The sequence below is a fragment of the Nomascus leucogenys genome, chromosome 13 (assembly GCF_006542625.1).
Source record: "Nomascus leucogenys isolate Asia chromosome 13, Asia_NLE_v1, whole genome shotgun sequence".
NCBI classification, from domain to species: Eukaryota; Metazoa; Chordata; class Mammalia; order Primates; family Hylobatidae; genus Nomascus; species Nomascus leucogenys.
The window spans coordinates 66,737,804-66,757,435 of record NC_044393.1 but is presented as its reverse complement, the minus strand read 5'-3'; the positions used below and the strand labels follow the sequence as shown (position 1 = coordinate 66,757,435).

The 19,632-nt window shown below is 38.6% G+C and overlaps 1 protein-coding gene across 1 annotated transcript in view; it reads right to left on the bottom strand.

Moving 5' to 3' along the window:
• Positions 1-576: 576 nt before the first annotated feature.
• Positions 577-19,632, bottom strand: part of CFTR (CF transmembrane conductance regulator) — a 185,195-nt gene continuing 166,139 nt past the window's right edge. Inside the window, exons 24-27 of the mRNA XM_003261240.2 lie at positions 16,281-16,370; positions 4,379-4,551; positions 3,669-3,774; positions 577-2,328 (exon numbers count right to left, since the gene is read on the bottom strand). Of these exons, the coding sequence (XP_003261288.2) occupies positions 2,128-2,328; positions 3,669-3,774; positions 4,379-4,551; positions 16,281-16,370 (570 nt within the window). The 3' untranslated portion in view covers positions 577-2,127. The remainder of the gene's footprint in view (positions 2,329-3,668; positions 3,775-4,378; positions 4,552-16,280; positions 16,371-19,632) is intronic.

The following is a 19,632-nucleotide window of genomic DNA, read 5'->3' as shown; positions in this document are numbered from 1 at the left end:
AGGGTCTTGGAACATATTCCCCAAGGATAAGGGGGGACTACTCTATAATGAATATTATTCAACCTTAAGAAGAAAGAAAATTGACCCATGTTGCAACATGGATGAGGCTTGAAGACATTATGCTAGATGAAATAAGCACAAAAGTACAAATACTGTATGATCCCACTCCTATGAGGTCCTTCTAGTAGTCAAAAGCAGAGACAGAAAGTAAAATGGTGGTTGCCAGGCATTAGAGGAAAGATAAATGGAGGATTATTGACTAAGGGGTAAAGAGTTTCAGTTTTGCAAAAAAAAAAAAGTTCTGTGGAAGGATGATGGTGATATTTGCACAACCATGTGAATGTACATAATGACACTGAACTGAACTTTAAAATGGTTAAAATGGAAAATTTTATGTCATGTATATTTTACCATAGTTTAAAAAGATAACTAAAAATGTGTGTTCTAATTCATGTGAGATTCTCAAAAGAGGCTATATCTAAAAGACAGATTCATGTTTCATGTTCCATGAAGCTTAGAAATTGGAGTAAGAGACTGATGAAACATGACAAGTGAACGCATCTGAAAACAATGAAGTTTCACACAAATGTATGGATTTTATTGACAAGTGATATTTTCTTACAGTAATAAATATAATGCAATCTTCTTAAGAGTCAGTTTGGAGTTGGGAAGGCAGTGTACCCTTGATGGAAATAGTCAGACTGGTGGTACCATCTTCTTCAGAACTGTATCTAAGAGGGAACCTGTATGCTGGCTGCGAATCATACAGCTGTGGGAAACAACTGCATCAGCCCCAAGGCTTCCCTCCAGACCTAAAGGTGATTCATGGCCCCTGGTTAATATCACCCTAGGTTCTCCCCTGTCCCAGTTTTAACATAATATTTCATAAAAATAGCTAGTGCCATAAAAAGTCATTTCAAATGTAAAAATTATTTTATACAAATGTAATTCATAATCATTCTTTTAAAATACAGCATTGTTATATATGTTTGAAACATTATTAAAATAAATATTTTCTGGAGAAAAAATTTTGCTTCACAAAATTATAAAACAGAAGCATATAAAACTAATTCATGATTGGTGCTTCTTCAGTGTGTCTCTCATAGTGTAGACAGCATGAAGTACATACATCTAGCCTGAAAACATACCACCATCACCCTATACATCTAAATGCTTGGACTTCATGTGTGTCTACCCACAGTGCCCATGGCCTATCTACTTACACACCCTCTACCTGGAGCTTCTGTGGAAAGAAGGGCTTTCCTGTGACAATTTGCACTAACATACTTTTCCAGCCAACCTCTAGTTCAGAGGTCTGTGAGCTTGTCACTTTCTGGAGTTTGGGAAAAGGCATATCAACTTCATCAAGGGAACCATCCTGTCCCCTGTGTAAGACTATAACAGCCCTTTTCCCAGGCAAGGGATGTATTGTGATTATCTGAAATACTGAGATTTTTGGTAGACCTGGACAATACTAACCCTGATTTCCAGGATCTGGAAGTTCTTTTTCCTGACTGCTCACTAGATGTTGAATGGGGCATATTTTGATGTGCAGTCTTGTGGTTCCTGCAGTATTCTAATACTTGCTTGGAAATGAGATAGTTGGAATGCTTAGCAAACAATATAGTTGTGTTTCTAAACATCATGGGGAGAGGATAGAAGAAGGAATACAAGCTTATATAAACCGCTGAAGTTTCCAGTTATCATTACTTAATCATAACCCTAAGAAGTATGATTTCAGTTCTTCTCCAACACTACAAATTAACGAGTTTCACTAGACAATAAGCTGATCAACTAGGCTGATTGACATTTATAGCTGCCTTTCCAATTACTAGCACATGGCAAGGGTTTTCAGGAAAATCTGGCTTGCAAAACACAAGTGGTAAATCTTCAAGGATTTGAAGTACCTTTCACACAATTTGACTATTGCCAGGAAGCCATTTATCCAGACCCATATCAGTGTCCTCAATTCCCCTTACCAAATGTTTCTTTTTTAAAAAAAACATAATTCATCCTTGTTTTCTGAGGCAGAGGTGACTGTTCCACGAGCTCCAATTCCATGAGGTGACTGTCCCACGAGCTCCAATTCCATGAGCAAATGTCCCATGCCAACATTTACGCTGCTCTCTAAAGCCTTGTATCTTGCACCTCTTCTTCTGTCTCCTCTTTCAGAGCAGCAATTTGGGGCTGAGATTTGCCCTTGCTTGAGTTCCGGTGGGGAAAGAGCTTCACCCTGTCGGAGGGGCTGATGGCTTGCCGGAAGAGGCTCCTCTCGTTCAGCAGTTTCTGGATGGAATCGTACTGCCGCACTTTATTCTCTTCTATGACCTAGGGAAATGGCTGTTAGTGAGATCTGGGACAGAAGGCAAGTCAGACCAGAGCAGGGACAGAAACTGGCACAGGCTCAAAGGAAAATAAAAGTCAAAGAATGCAATGTCCAGAGCCTTGCATTTTGAACAATCAGGTATATCACATTTAACTGCTGTGTCCTTTTGCTCTAAGGAGGTTCTACCATCTGTGAAATTAGCTGTGATTTTCTACTCAGCAGCTGGAAGATTCTTCAGGGAGGTTTAATGGAACTGAAGATGCTTTGAAAACAAAATATTAGGTCCCTATAAATTACCTAGAAAATAAGTGTAAGTCTACAGCACCATAAAGAGTTGAGCCTCTTCCACAGTGATCTGAAGCTTAAGAATTCCAAATCGGTCAGGATGTGCCTGAGTGTAATACACCTCCTTGGCTTGTTCAGGTTGAGCAAATCCAAGATCAGACAATAGAGGACTTTACTTAGATTCTTGAACTTGTCCATGGCAGGGCAAGAGGTTGTGAGTCGGCCCCCCTAATTTGTTACTTCAAGCTTAGTGATAATCATGGTAATAACAAGCCTTCAGCAAGGAAACCATTTACCTCCAGGAGGCTCAAAAGCCTGAACAGAAATGACGTGATACATCATCCTCAGAACTTCCTTGTGACTAAACCATAGAGAATTTGTAAACATCACTTGGAAGAATCTATGCCAGTTTTGTTTTGTTTTAATAAAGACAGATGGGGCCTCACTATGATGCCTGGGCTGGTCTTGAATTCCTGGCCTCAAGTAATCCTCCCACCTCAGCCTCCCAAAGTGTTGGGATTACAGACATAAGCCACTGTGCCTGGCCATGTGACAGTTTTTTAAGAACAGTGAGAAGGTGGTTGAGAAAGGTACTACCTGAATGCAAATCACGGCTAGAAAAATGAAATGTGCCTCTCGACTTTGTCATTAATACCATAAATCAGACTGTAAGACAACTAGGCCTGTCCCAGACCACATCCATGGGAGATTTAGTTATTGAAAGAATCATAAGGACCTTTTTAAAAATCTTAAACAGTAGAGTATTTTGTATGACTTGGTCCCCAAATAAAGGGCTCAAAAAGTATATATATCCTATTTATAAATGTAACTTAGTAATATGCTGCTATTTTAGATTTACTGTATTTCAACTTCACCACATGGCTCAGATCAAAGTGAAAAACTTGTGCAGCTATTTTGAGTAAAGCTGGATGGCTGTATGACACATATTTTTGAAAAGAACTTGTACATTGTTGCAATTTGCAGGAACTATCACATGTGAGATTGTTATCAAGAATTACAAGGGAAATGAGATCTTAAGTAAGTTATAAAGACTCACTAAAAATTGTTGACATTCCAGCATTGCTTCTATCCTGTGTTCACAGAGGATTACTGTGCAATCAGCAAATGCTTGTTTTAGAGTTCTTCTAATTATTTGGTATGTTCTAGAAAAGAAAGAAAATACCACACATAATATCACAGAACAGTAATGATCTGTATTTACCTTGATAATATGTCTATTGTTCTATTAATTTATCTCTTTAAATTACTTCTTTCTTTAAGTTCTTTTCACATTATGTTGATATAGCGTTAGCCACAATCAGCTTTTCAACCATGGGGCAGATTCTAAGTATCCATAAATAAACAGGACAAATATTTCAGAGAAACTTTAATAAATGAGTACATTTTTCATTATGTAGAATCACCAGTACTTCTTCATTTGGGGGCTATAAACACGCTGATGGTATAAATGGGATACAAAGGCAAATCATAAGGATCAGATTAGGCCCATGTATTTAAAAGCTTCATCATGTGTTGACAAGGGGGAAGAGTTTGTATGAAACTAAAAACTACCTTCGGAAGAAAACACAAGACTCTTAGCAAGGAAATATGCATTTATGCTCATTTCCACTGGGCAATTATTTCATATCCTGGGGGAGGCCCCCACTCACAGACATGACAGCCTAATAGAAATATGTGTCACCATGAAGCAGGCATAATGATTCTGTTCCCACTGTGCTATTAAGTAACAGAACTTCTGAAACTCACACTGGATCCAAATGAGCACTGGGTTCATCAAGCAGCAAGATCTTCGCCTTACTGAGAACAGATCTAGCCAAGCACATCAACTGCTTGTGGCCATGGCTTAGGACACAGCCCCCATCCACAAGGACAAAGTCAAGCTTCCCAGGAAACTGTTCTATCACAGATCTGAGCCCAACCTGCAGTTAGAGAAGGTAGTTCAGATACCACAGAGTTAAAAACACTGAAGCAGTTGACATTCTAAAAATAAACACAGGAGTTCTGAAAGCTTATGTTTTTCATACCAATCCCTCTACCCCCACTACCTGCCACCATTTGAACTTGATTGAGCAAAAGTCTATTTACAACTTTGACAGCTCAAAAGAATCAGTATATAACTTGTTTTATCTTTGTACTTCATTCATTAGGAAACTTTCAATGAGTGCCTATTACGTGCCAGGTATCCCAAAAGGTAGTAAGGAAACAATACATGGTACATGGCTCTTGTGAGGCTCAGGGTTTATAAAGGTGTACATAAATTATTCCAACACAACTGAATGCATGCTGGAAAAGATAATACGTATATGTTGCAGATATGCCCTCTAGTATGACATCTTATGTAGACAGAAGACAGAATGTAGCATAAAGGATGGAAGTATGACATCATCCTTGGTGCTACCTCCCATCTTCTACTCTGTCATGATTGAGGACAAAAGACAGCATAAAAAAATCAACTGTGGGGTTTTTAAAATTACATATGGAAAATTGCTATTCATCTCTTGAATTCATAAAAACTAACTGTAACAAATAGATGAAACTATGAAGTAAAAAATACTGGAGTTAAAATAGTGGTATAATACTAGGAGATATAAAGCCTCTTAGATATTGGGGTAGAATATGAGGGCTGTATTAGGGTCAATGGCTTTTTTTTTAAGCTAGACAGTAAAAGTAAAGTTTGAAAATGCAAATGAGATATAGAAACCCATTCTATCAAAATATGACAAAGTTATTGAAGTATTGGATCTTACCAATTATTCAAATAAATGTGCATTAAATGTTTATTTTTGGCAAGTACTCCTGAGTGTATGAAGGCCAAAGAGATATACAGATGATTGTCTCCTGCCCTTGAGAAATCTAGAATTTAGTATGAGGAGGTAAGATGGGCTCCACTTGACTGTAATATAGAATGAGATAATGGCTCAGAAAGAATCTTATGATTTCAGAGATAAATTCAGAAATGGCCCATAACACTGTGTTTGTTCATAAAAAATTAACTGTGTGTCCATCATATTACCAGGAGATTTTAAGCCTCTTTGATATTGGGGTAGAATATGAAAGTTGTGTTAGGACCAATGGCTTGTTTTTTTTTTTAGCTGGACAGGAAACAAACAAGCAAAAAACATTTGAAAGTATATTGCAGATGATACTCCTTTCCTTGGTTGGTTTCTCATTAAAGTAATCTCACCTTGTAGAAATTCATTAAAGTTTGAGAAGAGTTTCTGGTATGGTAGGAAATGTAAACACATTTATTAGACAAGGGGGACTACTCTGATGTATCCCTAAAGACACAAACATAAAACTTAGAAATACAAATCCTGAGAATATGAATAACGGGCACTGGGCAGGGAGTTAGAGGACCTGTGTCTTTCTTTGTGCCTTCAACTTTTTTATTGTTTCAGTCTATGAAGCTGCTATGGTCTATCTTTTTTAAAACACAAAAACAAAATCCCTCCCTTGTTTCTGGGTTCTCCTTTAGCTATCATTCAACATCTGTCCATTTAGTCATCTAGAAATCTCAAGAAATTAATGTGCATCTGTCGTCTCTACTGCTTCCCACCGCAAGAATTTTTCTTTCTTAAAACATCTATTCCTTGGCTTAAGAGAAACCACACACTCTATGGCCATTTCTTCCTATTGTCATGTGTGAACAACTCTCCCTCTTCCTGCCCCCTTGAATATTAGTCTTTGTCATTTCCAACTCTCCAGATTCTCCTCTGAGATCCCAGTCATTTTCAGTGTATTGATGACCACCTATAAGCTAATACTTTTCAAATGTTTATCTCCATCCCTAGAATTCTTCCAATTACTTTTTAAATCATTCTCCTCCTTACCAACTCTATTACAGTGACCCCAGTCTGGGTCATCATCATCTCTTAAGCATCATCCTACAAATCTCAACTAGTCAAATTGCAAGGCCACCATACAAACACCCCAGGGATCTTCCTAAGATGTAGTTTTGACCATATCATTTCTGTTTTAAATCCTATGGTAGATCTCTTCCTGGTGGAATAAAATCTAAGGTCTCTCACCTGGTGTATGAGGCATCCAAATGGACCCCCCTTCACTCTTATTCCCAGCAGCACCAAACATTTTGTAGTTCCCTAAACACCTTGATGCTCTCAAGTGATGCCATTGCTAAGCCTGACATATCCTTCTGAATATCACTGATCATCTCTTAAGCCATTCACCCAGGCACCTAGTGATAGCAGTATTTGTGCAAGTTCCCTGGTTAGACTAAGCTTCTTGAGGGTAAAAACGTGCTCTTCAGCCCTGTGTTCCTAATGCCAGTCCTGGGTAACTGTCAACCTCAACAATTCATTCATTTATCAAATATGTACTGAGCTCCTAGAATGTGGGTGGCCAAACAAAACAGAGTTTTGATGAATGATAAATGAATCAAAACTTGAGGATGAACGACTGAGCACTGCCTTAAGCTCTGCCATTGTAAAATGTTATCTAAGACAGATCACTTTGCATGTGAGTATTCAAGATGCTATAAATTTCTCACAAAATCAAATTATAAAATTAAAAGTTCCCTAACACTGATAGAAATGTTAGTACTTTAGATCAATCAGCAGTATTTGAGGGTTTTGTTGTTGTTGTTGTTTTTTTTTTTTTCAGTCAAATTAGCCAGCAAGAAAAGGTCTGGCTAAAGACTGCAGCTCCAGAGTCAAACACAATCTGCTTTGAATCTGCCCTCCTCAGCTCATTTGCTGATGATATCAGGTGCATTATTTTAAGTCTCATTTATCTCATATGTAAAAAAATGGAGAAAATAATAATATTGATGTCAAAGGGTTGTTACAAGGATTACCAGAGATAATTTGTGGAAAGCAGCTCCCACAGAGTATGGCACATGGTAAGCACCTAATGTACAGTAATTATTAGTATTATTGGAGCCTGGACAACTCCAAGGACATGGGCTCAGTAACTGAAACACTACCTTCATGTGACAACAGCTTTGTAAAAATTTTCCTTCACAAGTTGCCTTGGGAAGTAAGTTAGCAGGAAGTACTGCAATACTGTGAAGTTAGTGATGGCCATAGTAACAGGGTGGAGATTTTGGTCAGAATGTGTATGCTCCCTCTAGATTCACCCCAGTCATACACTAAGTTCCTAAGGCCATGCTAGGAAAGCTACTTGACTGTCTTAGACTTTGCACTTGCGGCAAAGAGCTGAGCAAAGTATGTTTTTCCCCAGATGAAATTCTTTATTAGAAGTAAATAATTACATAAATTTATATATAACTGTCAATATTCAGAGAACAGAATTTTTAAAATGAATGACACTAAGACTGACCAATACAGGGGATATTTTGCAATATTCCTATCTCACTGTTTTATTCACTATGAAGTATAGTAAAAAGCTTTTTAGAATCATCTTCATTAGCGAAAAGTCAACATAGTTAATAAAACTTAAAATTGAAGTCAGTAAACATTTAAGAAATTTATTAAGTATCTATTTTCTGCCAGACATGGTAATAGGCTTTGGTGAGATAATGGAAAGCAAGATAGATTAGTAATTGTTTTTGAAACGTACAAAGTTATTGTTACCAATCACATGTGCTGATAAGAATTCTCCTACGGATCTTTTGGATGTAAATGGCTGCTTAGTCATATATTTCTTCAACTGGCTCTTAATGAGAGTTTATTAAATTCTAGGTACTCTGACAGACCCAAGATTCAAAGATGAATAACAGGAGGCCCTGTCTTAAAGGAAATTATGGTCCAAAAGGGGAGAAAAATAGTGGAAAATTACTATTCAAAGAGATAAGCACTATGGGCAAAAAACAAACAGGAAATTGCTAGAGATCATCTGATTTAGTGATCTGTGGCAGCAGAATCCTTTATCCTTTAAATATGTATATATACACACACACACACACACACACACATATATTCCCAATATAATCTTTCTTTCTTTTTGAGACAGAATCTTGCTCTATTGCCCAGGCTGGAGTGCAGTGGTGCGATCTGGGCTCACTGCAACCTCCACCTCCCAGGGTCAAGCAATTCTCCTGCCTCAGCCTCCCGAGTAGTTGGGATTACAGTGCCTGCCACCATGCCCAGCTAATTTTTGTATTTTAGTGGAGAGGGGATTTCTATATGTTGGCCAGGCTGGTCTCGAACTCCTGACCTCAGGTGATCCACCCGCCTTGGCCTCCCAAAGTGCTAGGATTACAAGTGTGAGCCACTGCGTCCAGCCCCCAGTAGAATCTTGTTAATACTATAATTAGAAACCATTTTTCAATAAATTTTTAAAAAATGTACAAACTTTAGCTCAGTCCTGTCCAAACTAAGAAGACTTCAAAATTACTAGAATCTAAAGTTTTCTAATTATTTTCATTACAACCTAGCATTAAAAATAAATAAATAAAAACATCAACAGTTTGTAGATATAAAGAACTTTAGGAAAAAGAATTTGCCAGCTTCATGCTGATGAGCTAATAAATAGTATGTACTTCCCAAACTGCTGTGAAAAAAGAAGAAATTTTGTTTTGTAACATATTAAACTAAAAAAAAAAAAAGTCTAAGAGTTTGTAAAGGATTCAAAATGTTGACTTTTGCTATTGCCGTACTCTGGAATGTTATTATGGAGCAAGAGTTTGCTCTTGTGACAGAGAAACATGAAAAAAATCATAAAAGTGAATTGCGGTTTTACTGAATAATCCATAAGTGACAGTTATAAAAATAGACACAGTCAACTCCTTTTGATACTGTTTGCTACTCTGTAGATTTTTCAGGGTAAATTTTCAACTTAAAAGGCCACTATTTCTGCTATTTAGCTTGTTTTCTAAAATAACTAACCTTACTATCAATGAGTAGGGATGGAAACTATTTTATAAGTAATTGAAAAAGCAAACAATTACCCAAAAAGCCTTCATTCCAAAATCAACAGACATTGTACTTAGATTACGGACAACCCTGAGACAGCCCACCGGGGTGATACAGCTCTGCTCCTGCATCTGCCAGCTGTCCCAGTCAAGGCCCTCAGACATCTCAAGGCTCTGAGTCCTCATTCTAAAGTGAGGATGGTAATACCTGCTGTGTATCGATCACAAGGCTGTTTCCATGATCTATTACATACGAAATGAAAGAACTCCTTATTCATTCAACCAATATTTATTGAATACCATCCATGTATGCAAGACTACTGTAGGCACTGGAAATGCCACAATTAATAAGATATAATCCCTGACCTCCAGGAACTTCCACTCCAACGGGGGACATGGACAAGTTAAAAGGTAAATCTCCAGCCAGAATGAGAAATGCTATGAAAGGGGTGGAGTTATAGGGTACACCTAGGAAACTGAGACCTGGAGTGTCAAGGCAGATTTTTGGAAAGAAGTGATGTGTAAGGAGAGGCCTGAAAGATGGTAGAAGGAGGCAGTGAAGGGCTGGGGGAGTTTCCCAAGTAGAGAACAGCATGTGAACAAAAAGGCCTCTGCAGAACAGAAAGCACATGTGCTTTAGAGAACCAAAGAAATTCAGTATAACTGAATCATGGGACGTAAGGGGAAGTTGGGCAGTGAGTGTAGAAAGCCAAACAAAGACAAAATCATGAAGGACCTGGTAAGCCACCTTAAGCAGTGTGGACTTAGTCCAGAAGGCATTAAGGAGCCATATGAAGGGAAGAAACAAGTGATCAGATGTGGGGTTTGGAAAGATCACCAGAGCTGCAAAGAGCAGAATGAACTATTGGGGTTCAGTGAGGGAAATGAGCCAGGAACCTATTTCAGAAATTCATGCAAGTGTTAATAGTGGTGTCAGGTGGAAATGAAGAAAAGTGAATATATTTCAGATACTCCCCAGGGACAGCATTGACAGGATGTGACATGTGGGTACCCATGGAGGAACTTGAGAGTGAAAGATGAGTCCCAGGTCTTGGCCTTGGGAAACTGGAGGGTGGGATGCCATTCAGTGGAATTAGGAACACAGGACAGGTATGTAGTGGGGCAGGGAAGGAACTCACTTATTGACATAAAGTGCTTTTCATGTGCTGAGATATCAGGTGGAAAGCTCTGGGAATAGGCAGATATGGAGGTCATCAAAATAGAGATATTAATTAAAGCCAAAAGGACACATGAAATTTCCCAGGGAAACTAAGTAAAGTGAGACAAGAACTAGGATTCTGTCAGACACCATTTAAAGGATGACCAAGTGAAGTCCAGATTAAAAAAACATGATTATAGTTATTTTACTTAGTACCTATATTTGCCAGGCACTGTGCTGGGCCCATTTTACATGTAAATTTGAAAAGTCACAACAATCCTACCAATTTATTGGGCCACAATGCCAGAAGTCTTTTTTTTTTCTTCTTCTTGGGATTCAGTTTCTTTTAAAATTCTCTTTGGTCTACACAGCTGGTAATTTCAGTTTGGCACCGATCTTGGAGAGAAGCTGTCTGGGCCTAAGCTGTTTTGGGATGGGTAAATTAAACTATCCAAGTTCTAGATTTTAGAAACTCTCTTTCCTTCCCTTGGACTTGCTTTAAATTCCTCCATCAAATGATAGGGCAGAGTGCCATGGTAAAGGTCTGGACCCAGGAAATAACGAAAAAGGAGGCTCTCTGGACCAGCTTTGGTTCTAAGCCTTCCAGCTAGTAACTAGGCACAAGTCTTCATGGCTTCATGAGATACAGTCCAGATCAGCAAGGATAAGATTCTACACTGGAGTTGGAAGCCAAGTCCAAGCTAGAAATAAAGCATTTCTTGGCCTGGAATTATCACTGTATATATTTTTAATTTCCATTTGGGATAATGAGGAATTATGTAGGAGGTGCTGTTGGGATAAGATTAAGAGTTTGGCTATTTGTCATAACTCTGTTCATTTACCTCTAGAGATACTAGTCACGGCAAGGACAAAGAGAGGACTAAGTGAGATGACATATATCCTGGTTTGCCCCGGAAAGTCCTGCTTTACACTTTTGTCATAATGTCCTGTCCAGTTTAGTGTTTGACACGCCCAAAAATGTCCTGTTTGGCCAATTATATTATCAGCTGTATTAGACTAAAGCCTAGGCCTTGTGACTTTAAAACCCAAATGCCTTTTCTGCTTCTCTAGGCTGATACTTGCTTGTTTGTTTGTATGCTGCTAGCAGGCTTCCTCATCAAAAACCTATCACTACTAATCAAAAAAGCACACTACTACTCAACAAAAACTTAGCATTACTACTCAAAGCACTCATGACATTAAAGTTAGACTAACATCATCATCTTTGTGAATGGTAAATTATTAAAAAGGAGAACAGTAAAAGTATATACCTAAATATGAACTGATTAAATAAAAATCTAAACAGGTAAAAATTTTGCATTATATTAGTATTTAAAATCATAACCACAAGTTCTAAGATTTTAGATTATATTTATGATCCTGCTTTCCTGTAAATTTTATTTTGATTTGGCAATACTTACAGATTTTATAAAGGCTAATGTCTTCCCTCCCAAGTTTCCCTCCCATTGCATTGTGTTCCTATAGTGCATTCTCTGAAGTCACATCAAAGATCTTAAAATGTGTCACTTGCAATTTAGTTAATGTTTTCTTTAAAGCCCCTGTGTTTGTTGGGTAATAAGGAAACTTTGATAATGAAAACGGTTAATCTAAGTACATTTTATTAGGGGAATGTTAAGGTTGGGCACTCAATGGGTAAGTGTTTAACACTTACAGGCATTTCAAAGCTCCTGGCAAGGTCCACTGTGAAGGGAGGCAGAAAAGGGGAGAACATTTGGGATAAACAGAAATTGGGCTACAAGGACCAAAAGTGCTAATAGTGGAATACAGTTGTTCTCTAAGAAGACCTTTGAGGCTCAACATTTTAGGTCCCCTGATCCTATTCTGCCATAATCCAGACCTTTGGACTTAAGTTTAATAAAACAAAATAATTTATGTTCCCTTTTCTTTAACATAATGCTTACGTTTTTAAAATTATAAGTTTATAGCTAGAGTATTCTGTTAAAGAAACCCAGAATTTCGAGAATTTCTCCAGCTCTCCTCCCCACCAAATTCCTCCGTATAATGCCCTCTATAATGAACCACCTGTTGGATAAACATAAGGTGTTATTTAGAAAATTTTATTCCATTTTAGTTAATATATTTCCTATATAATGTCCTAATGGCTTCGAAGGATGGCATATGCCTCATCTAGGTCATATGGCATTTTGCCCGGCAGTGCTCACAGCCACATACCCAAAGGCAGACGATTCCTGGCAACTTCGAAAGAAAACTATTGTCATTTGCAGGTGCTCTAGAATGAGCATCACTCTTTTGTGCTAAACCTATGTTTCCCAGAGAAGTATACCAAGTCAAACCAAAGCCTCCTTCTTGTAGTGGAGAGCTTCAGAACTCAGATAGGGAGTAGATGAGAAAGTGTGGAGAGATGTTACCTTATACTGGGAATAATCCCAGTGTAGTGGAGTCACCTAGGTCTCTTATAACTCATGTTTCATTGATGCAAATTGATTAGGGAAGGACAAAGTAGTGCTACCTATGGGGTTTGCTATAAACTGAATGCTTCTGTCCCCCTGCCAAAGTCGTATGTTGAAATCCTAACTTCAAAGATGCTGGTATTAGGAGGTGGGGCCTTTGGGAGGTGATTTAGGTCATGAGGGCTCTACCCTAAACCCATGATTTGGATTAATGCCCTTATAAAAGACATCCCAGAGAGCTAGCCTGCCCACTCTTCTGCCATGTAACAACACAGCGAGAACACAGCCATCTGTGAGGAAGCAGGCCTTCACCAGACACAAAATCTGTTGGCACCAGATTTTGAACTTCCCAGCCTCTAGAACTGTGAAAAATAAACTTTACTGTTGTTTATAAGACATCTGGTCTATGGTATTTTGTTGTAGCAGCCCTAATGGACTAAGACAGAATATTGGTACTGGGATCTGGGTACTGCTGTAACAAATACTCAATGTGGAAGCAGCTTTGGAACCAGGGAATGAGTAGAAGCTAGAAGAGTTTTCAGGTACATGCTAGAAAAAGCCTACATTGCTGTGAATGGACAGTTAAAGGCAATTCTGGTGAGGGCTCCAGAGAGGAGGAGAGCTGTAGAGAAAGCTACTATCTTCTTACCAGATACCTAAGTGATCACGAGCAGAATGTTTGCAGAAATATGGATGGTAAAGGCCAATCTGATGGGTTTTCAGATGGAAATGAGGAACATGTTATTGGACAATGGAGGAAAAGCTATCCTTCTTACAAAATGTCAAAGAACTTGGCTGAGCTGTTTGTGTCTTGGTGTTTTGTGGAAGGCAGAACTTGAAAGCAATGAAATTGAATATTTGACTGAGGAAATATCCAAGCAAAGTTAAAGGAGCAGCTTAGTTACTCTTGACTGCTCATAGTAAAATTCAAGATGAGAAATGACTTTAAAATGGAATTATTGATCAAAAGGGAAGCGGAACTTCAAAATTTGGAAAATTCTCAGCCTATCCATGTTGTGAAAGATGAGAAAGCCTGCTCAGGAGAGAATACAAAGGGTGTGGCCAAATTTGATAAGTAAATTACTATGGACTAGCCATCTCAACAGAAACTAGGTTCTATGCATTAAGACAGTGGGGATATTAGTCAGCCACCTAAATAGAAGCCAGAATTTATAGTCCAAGACAATGGAAGAATGACTCCAAAGCCATTTGGAGATCTTCCAAGCTGCCTTTCCCATCATAGGTTCAGAGTGCAGAAGCCTGGGGTAGGGCAGAAAGATTTCAAAGGAGGGGCTACAACTGCCCCGTGCCACCTCACATTGCAGACTTCACATTGCCACCTCACACTGCAGTCTTTGCTCCTGTATTAGCACATTTTCATACTGCTATAAAGAGACTGGGTAATTTATAAAGAAAAGAGGTTTAATTAACTCACAGTTCTGCATGGCTGGGAAGGCCTCAGGAAACTTACAATCATGGCAGAAGGGAAAGAGTTATGTCTTACAGGGTGACAGGCAAGAAAGAGGGTGCAAGAGCAGGGAAAACTGCCTTATGAAACCATTGGATCTCGTGAGAACTCACTCACTATCACATGAACGGCATGGGGAAACCATGCCCATGATCCAGTCACCTCTCACCAAGTCCCTCCCTCAACACATGGGGATTATGGAGATTATAATTCAAGATAAGATTTGGGTGGGGACACACCCAAACCATATCAGCTCCCCATACTCCATTGCCATGCATCTCCACCACCCTAGGTATAGCTGTAGCAGACCCCAGCACTCATGCACTACACTCAGCAAAACTGTAGGGGGATGGCTGCCTCCACCTAGATTTCAAGAACCCAGAGAGTCACAGGGCCCAGGTAGAGGCCCAGGGGTGAGGTCACCACAGAGAGCCCACATTAGGGCAATGCCCAGTGGAGCTATGAAGGCAGGGCCACCTATGCAATCCCAGACCAGTAGAACTACCAGGCATGCAATTGCACACTCAGGGAGCCATAGGTGTGGGATTGGAGCACAGACCTGCCACAAAGAATGAGACACTCAAATCCATGAGGATAGAGCCTCCACCCCAGTGTGTCCAGAGGTGAGACACCACCCCAGTGAGCCTGGAGGCAAAGCAAAGCAAATTATTCTCAAACCTTAAAGTTTTAGACTTGTAGAGACCTGTCACTCCTTTTTTCTTTTCTATTTCTCTTTTTTGAAATGGGACTGTCCAGCCTGTGCCTGTTTCACCATTTTGTTTTGAAAGCACATAATAGGTTTGATTTCACAGTTTCATAGTTGGAGAGCAATCTACCTAAAGAGGAATCACACCTTAAGTCCCACTCTACCTGATTTAGCTGTTTGTGCTGATTTAGCTGATAATTAGATGAAACCTTGGACTTTAGCCTTGTAAGTTGATGCTGGAACAAGTTAAGACTTTGGGGGCTATTGGGATGGAATGAATGTATTTTGCACGTGAAGAAGACATAAACTTTGGAGGTCAGGAGTGAAATGCTATGGTCTAAATATTTGTGTCCCCCCACCCCCTCAAATTCATATGTTAAAATCCTAACCCCCAAGGTGATAGTATTAGAATGTAGGACATGTGGGGGGTGATTAGGTCATGAGAACAAAGCCCTCATGATGGGATTAGTGCCACTTTAAAAGAGACCCCAGAAAGGTCTTGCCCCTTCCATTATGTGAGGACACAGCAAGAAAGCACCATGAACGAACCAGGAAGTATGCTCTCACCAGACAACAAACCTGCTGGCACCTTGATCTTTGACTTCTCAGCCTCCAAAGATTGCTTATAAGCAGCTCAGTCTTTGGTATTTTATTTTAGAAGCCTAAATGGACCAAGATAGGGCCTGATGGTTGGAGCCTTACCACTGAGGAGAGAAGTAGGTTCAGTCAAAAGTACCTGTTGCGCCAGGTATTTTAGGGTACTCCATTTTAAAGTTGTGCACAGAAATACACACACACAAAGTGTGTAGAATGATCTTAGCCATATCAACCATTTGTGTTGGTATGAGTTACCTCTTTCAAAATCATTTCAGTTAGGGGTAGGTCCAGTCAAAAGTACCTGTTGCTCCAGGTATGTTAGGGTACTCCATTTTAAAGTTGTGCACACACATACATGCACACAAAGTGTGTAGAATGATGTCAGCTATATCAAGAGCCCATTTGTGTTGGTATGAGTTACCACTTTCATAATCATTTCAGTTAGCAGCCTTACCTCATCTGCAACTTTCCATATTTCTTGATCACTCCACTGTTCATAGGGATCCAAGTTTTTTCTAAATGTTCCAGAAAAGATAAATACTTTCTATAGCAAAAAAGAAAAGAAGAAAAAAGTATGAATAGCCTAAATATCTTTTTATTTTTCCCTTATTGTATTGTAAAATATTTCAAGTAGAAAAATTATTTTAAAATAAGAAACACCCATGTACTTACCATCAAGTTCTCTCAAATTTTAATATTTTATCATGTCTGCTTTGTATCATTCTTTTAAGAAACAAATACTACAGCAATATTTGGAGTCCCTTGTGAACAGTTTTCTAATCCCAATGTCTTTAGAATAAAGAAATTGAGAAAATTGTAAGTTGTAGAATATTAAAAAATTTTATTCCTAGCAATATTCCTCATTATAAGCAAATGTAATATAAAATTAAAAAGTAAAAAAAAAAAACCCAGTAAGTTTATGAGTTATAATTAACCTGCTAGAACAAATTCCTAGTTTGTTAATGTATTCCTTGGATTTCTCTGATAAGCCTAGCTTCCTAAGGGATTTTGAAATTTCTTTAACCTATGCTTATTCAAATACACATGTTTATCTCATCTATAAACCAAGGCACAACTCTACTTATCTGATCAGACAGGCACAAGAGAGAGCCTCAACTTAGAAATCAGTGGAAGAGCAGAAGTCAAATAATTGTTTAACTGAATGCATGTTCCTGGTAAGGAACAAAATGACGATCTAATTCCCTGCATGGAGCATTGCACAGCTATCACCCTGAAACATCTACTTACCAGATCACCATCTACTTAATTCTGTCTATATTATTTTAAAATGTCTTAAAAGAAAATCACTGTCTCATTGGGGAATGCCGGTGCAATAGCAATAATAATATTTAGTTCTCTGTGCCTGGGGTGAATTAAAAATAATATTTTTGATATTAACATTTAGAATAATTTTTTTTCCCTTTTTTCTTTTGCCTTTGGTTAATAACATCCACTAAAGGGAATTAAGAATGAAATTTCTTGAAGTGTAGTTTTTACCAATTGCCTTGAAATGAGAATATTTAATGGCCATCTGGTCCACAAGGAACCACACAAGTCAAGTCAATCCCCAATTAATCGTGTCTGTGTCTCTCAGGCAGATGGAGAGTATCCTCAGCAAGGCAGCCAAGTTTACTGAGGGTCATGTTGGAAATTTCATACCCCGGGGCATAACTTATGACTTAAAGAAAAAGTTGTTGTCAAATGTCTCAGAAACTCTCTAGAGAGGTCAGCTAGGACCTCCATGCTGATATTTCTCAACCTACATCAAAATCACCTTCCTGAAAGGTACCTACATTGCTTTACAGAGGGAATATAAGAGATGAGCATATGACTCATAGGATCATAAGATATGTGAGGGATATGTTTGTGTATCCACCTCCGAACTTCTTTGTAAATAAAAGTAATTTCTGAATAAACTGAAGAGAGTAGACAAAGGTCATTATTGGAGAATTCTGAAAAACTAAAGAGAATTAAACGAGAAGCAGTGCTGAGAACTTGAGTCGGTTCATTATTTAAGCAACTGGATTTATTTAGTATATAAAGTTAAAAAACATTGCCAATAGAATTTTTCCATTTGCTGTTTTTTATATATTTTTCATTTTATATTGTGGTTCTTTAAATAAAAGGTTTCTAGCATTATTGAGAAGAACAGGAAATGATAATTGTAAGGGTTAACCAAGTATCAAACAATGTATTACCTGCTACGGAAAAGTTATCTCCTCCAAAAAGATGGGACACATAGCTCACATTTATGGCAGACTTATCATGAACCATGTCCTGGGACAGGCTTATTCTATATATTATCTCTTTCAATCTTCATGTCAACCTCATGAGGTAAATCCTACTACGTACATGAAGAAACAGCAGGTTAGAGAAGGTAAGTGACTTGTCCAAGGTCACTTAGCTAGGAGATAGTAGGAGCTGGCATTCAAACACAGGAGTGTGTCTCTAAACCTGTGCTCCTCATCACCACAGCAAAATGGCTCAAATTCTTTGTGGACCATTTTTTTCTTCCTATTTAAAGCTCAGGAAAGATTAAAGGTTGGGCAGCGGCAGTCTGATGGGTACATAAAGAGCCCATCAGTACTCAGCAGCATGTTCTTTATTTAAACAATTATCCATCCCTCTAGCCACAGTCTCAGTTCCTGGAGAGATTAGTTTCCTCTTCCTATGCAGGACCTGAGTTGAAGGGTTTCATATGGCCTACAGCCTCATTATAACTTTCAAGGAGACTTACACATCCAATGGAAGCACACAAATTGAAACGGAATAATGGCATTATCATGGAGGACTGCGGGAGGATGGTGGGGGGAAGGCCAAAGATGTTACGGCATCAACACCGACACAGAGTTATGAAAGGCAATGTGGCTTGCAAAGATGTTGTAGTAATGCAGTTCTAGCCTGGAAGGTATGTCTACAAACAGGAACCCAGCCTCTTTGATCTTCCATGTTTTATGAAATGGGGAAATCCTACCTTTCTTCTCAAAGCTACTCTACCCCTAGGCTTTCCCATCTCAGTGTATGGTACCTTCATTTCCTCAATCCAGAAACTTGGGAGTCATTCATGACTTATCTTTCTCCCTGATCTTCCCAAATAAAATTAATTATCAGTCCTATCTGGAGCAGGGCAAGAGCCTCCTAATTGATTTCTTCCCTTTCACTCTTGCATCTCTACCCATCCATTCTCATTCAGCAATCAAAGCAATTCACTACAACAGAAATTAGAACATTTCATTGACCTGTTAACAAACCTTCAAAGGTTTTCCACTACACTCAGTCCTTTAAGATGGCCTACACGACCCTACATGGTTTAGCCCCTCCTACTTCTCTGGCTCATTTAGTGCCCTTCTCCATTCTCTTCCCTTTCTTCCTGCCACCACACTGGCTTTCTTTCACTCCCTCAACTTCTTCATACATTGGATTCCTCTTGCCTGGTAATCTCATTCCCTACCTTCTTCCCATGGCCAACTGCATTCTTTAGGTTTCAAATTAAATATCACTTCCTCAGGGGTAGATCTCCCAACATATGGTCTCATAATACTCACACTCTGCTTTCATAGCTTACAGTGAGTATTAAGATTATATGTGCATTTGTGAGCATTTTGTTTTTAACATCCATCTCTCCTACTAGACCATAACTGCTACGTACCCTGTCCTTAGCAAAAGCTGTGTTCATAATATATGCTCAATAAATTCTGCCCGAATAAATAAATGGACTGATACGAAAATAGGAAGTAAAATACAAAAACATCAAACTCAGAGTTCAGCACATGTTGTTTTTCTTCCTTCTGAAAGAATAGCTATTA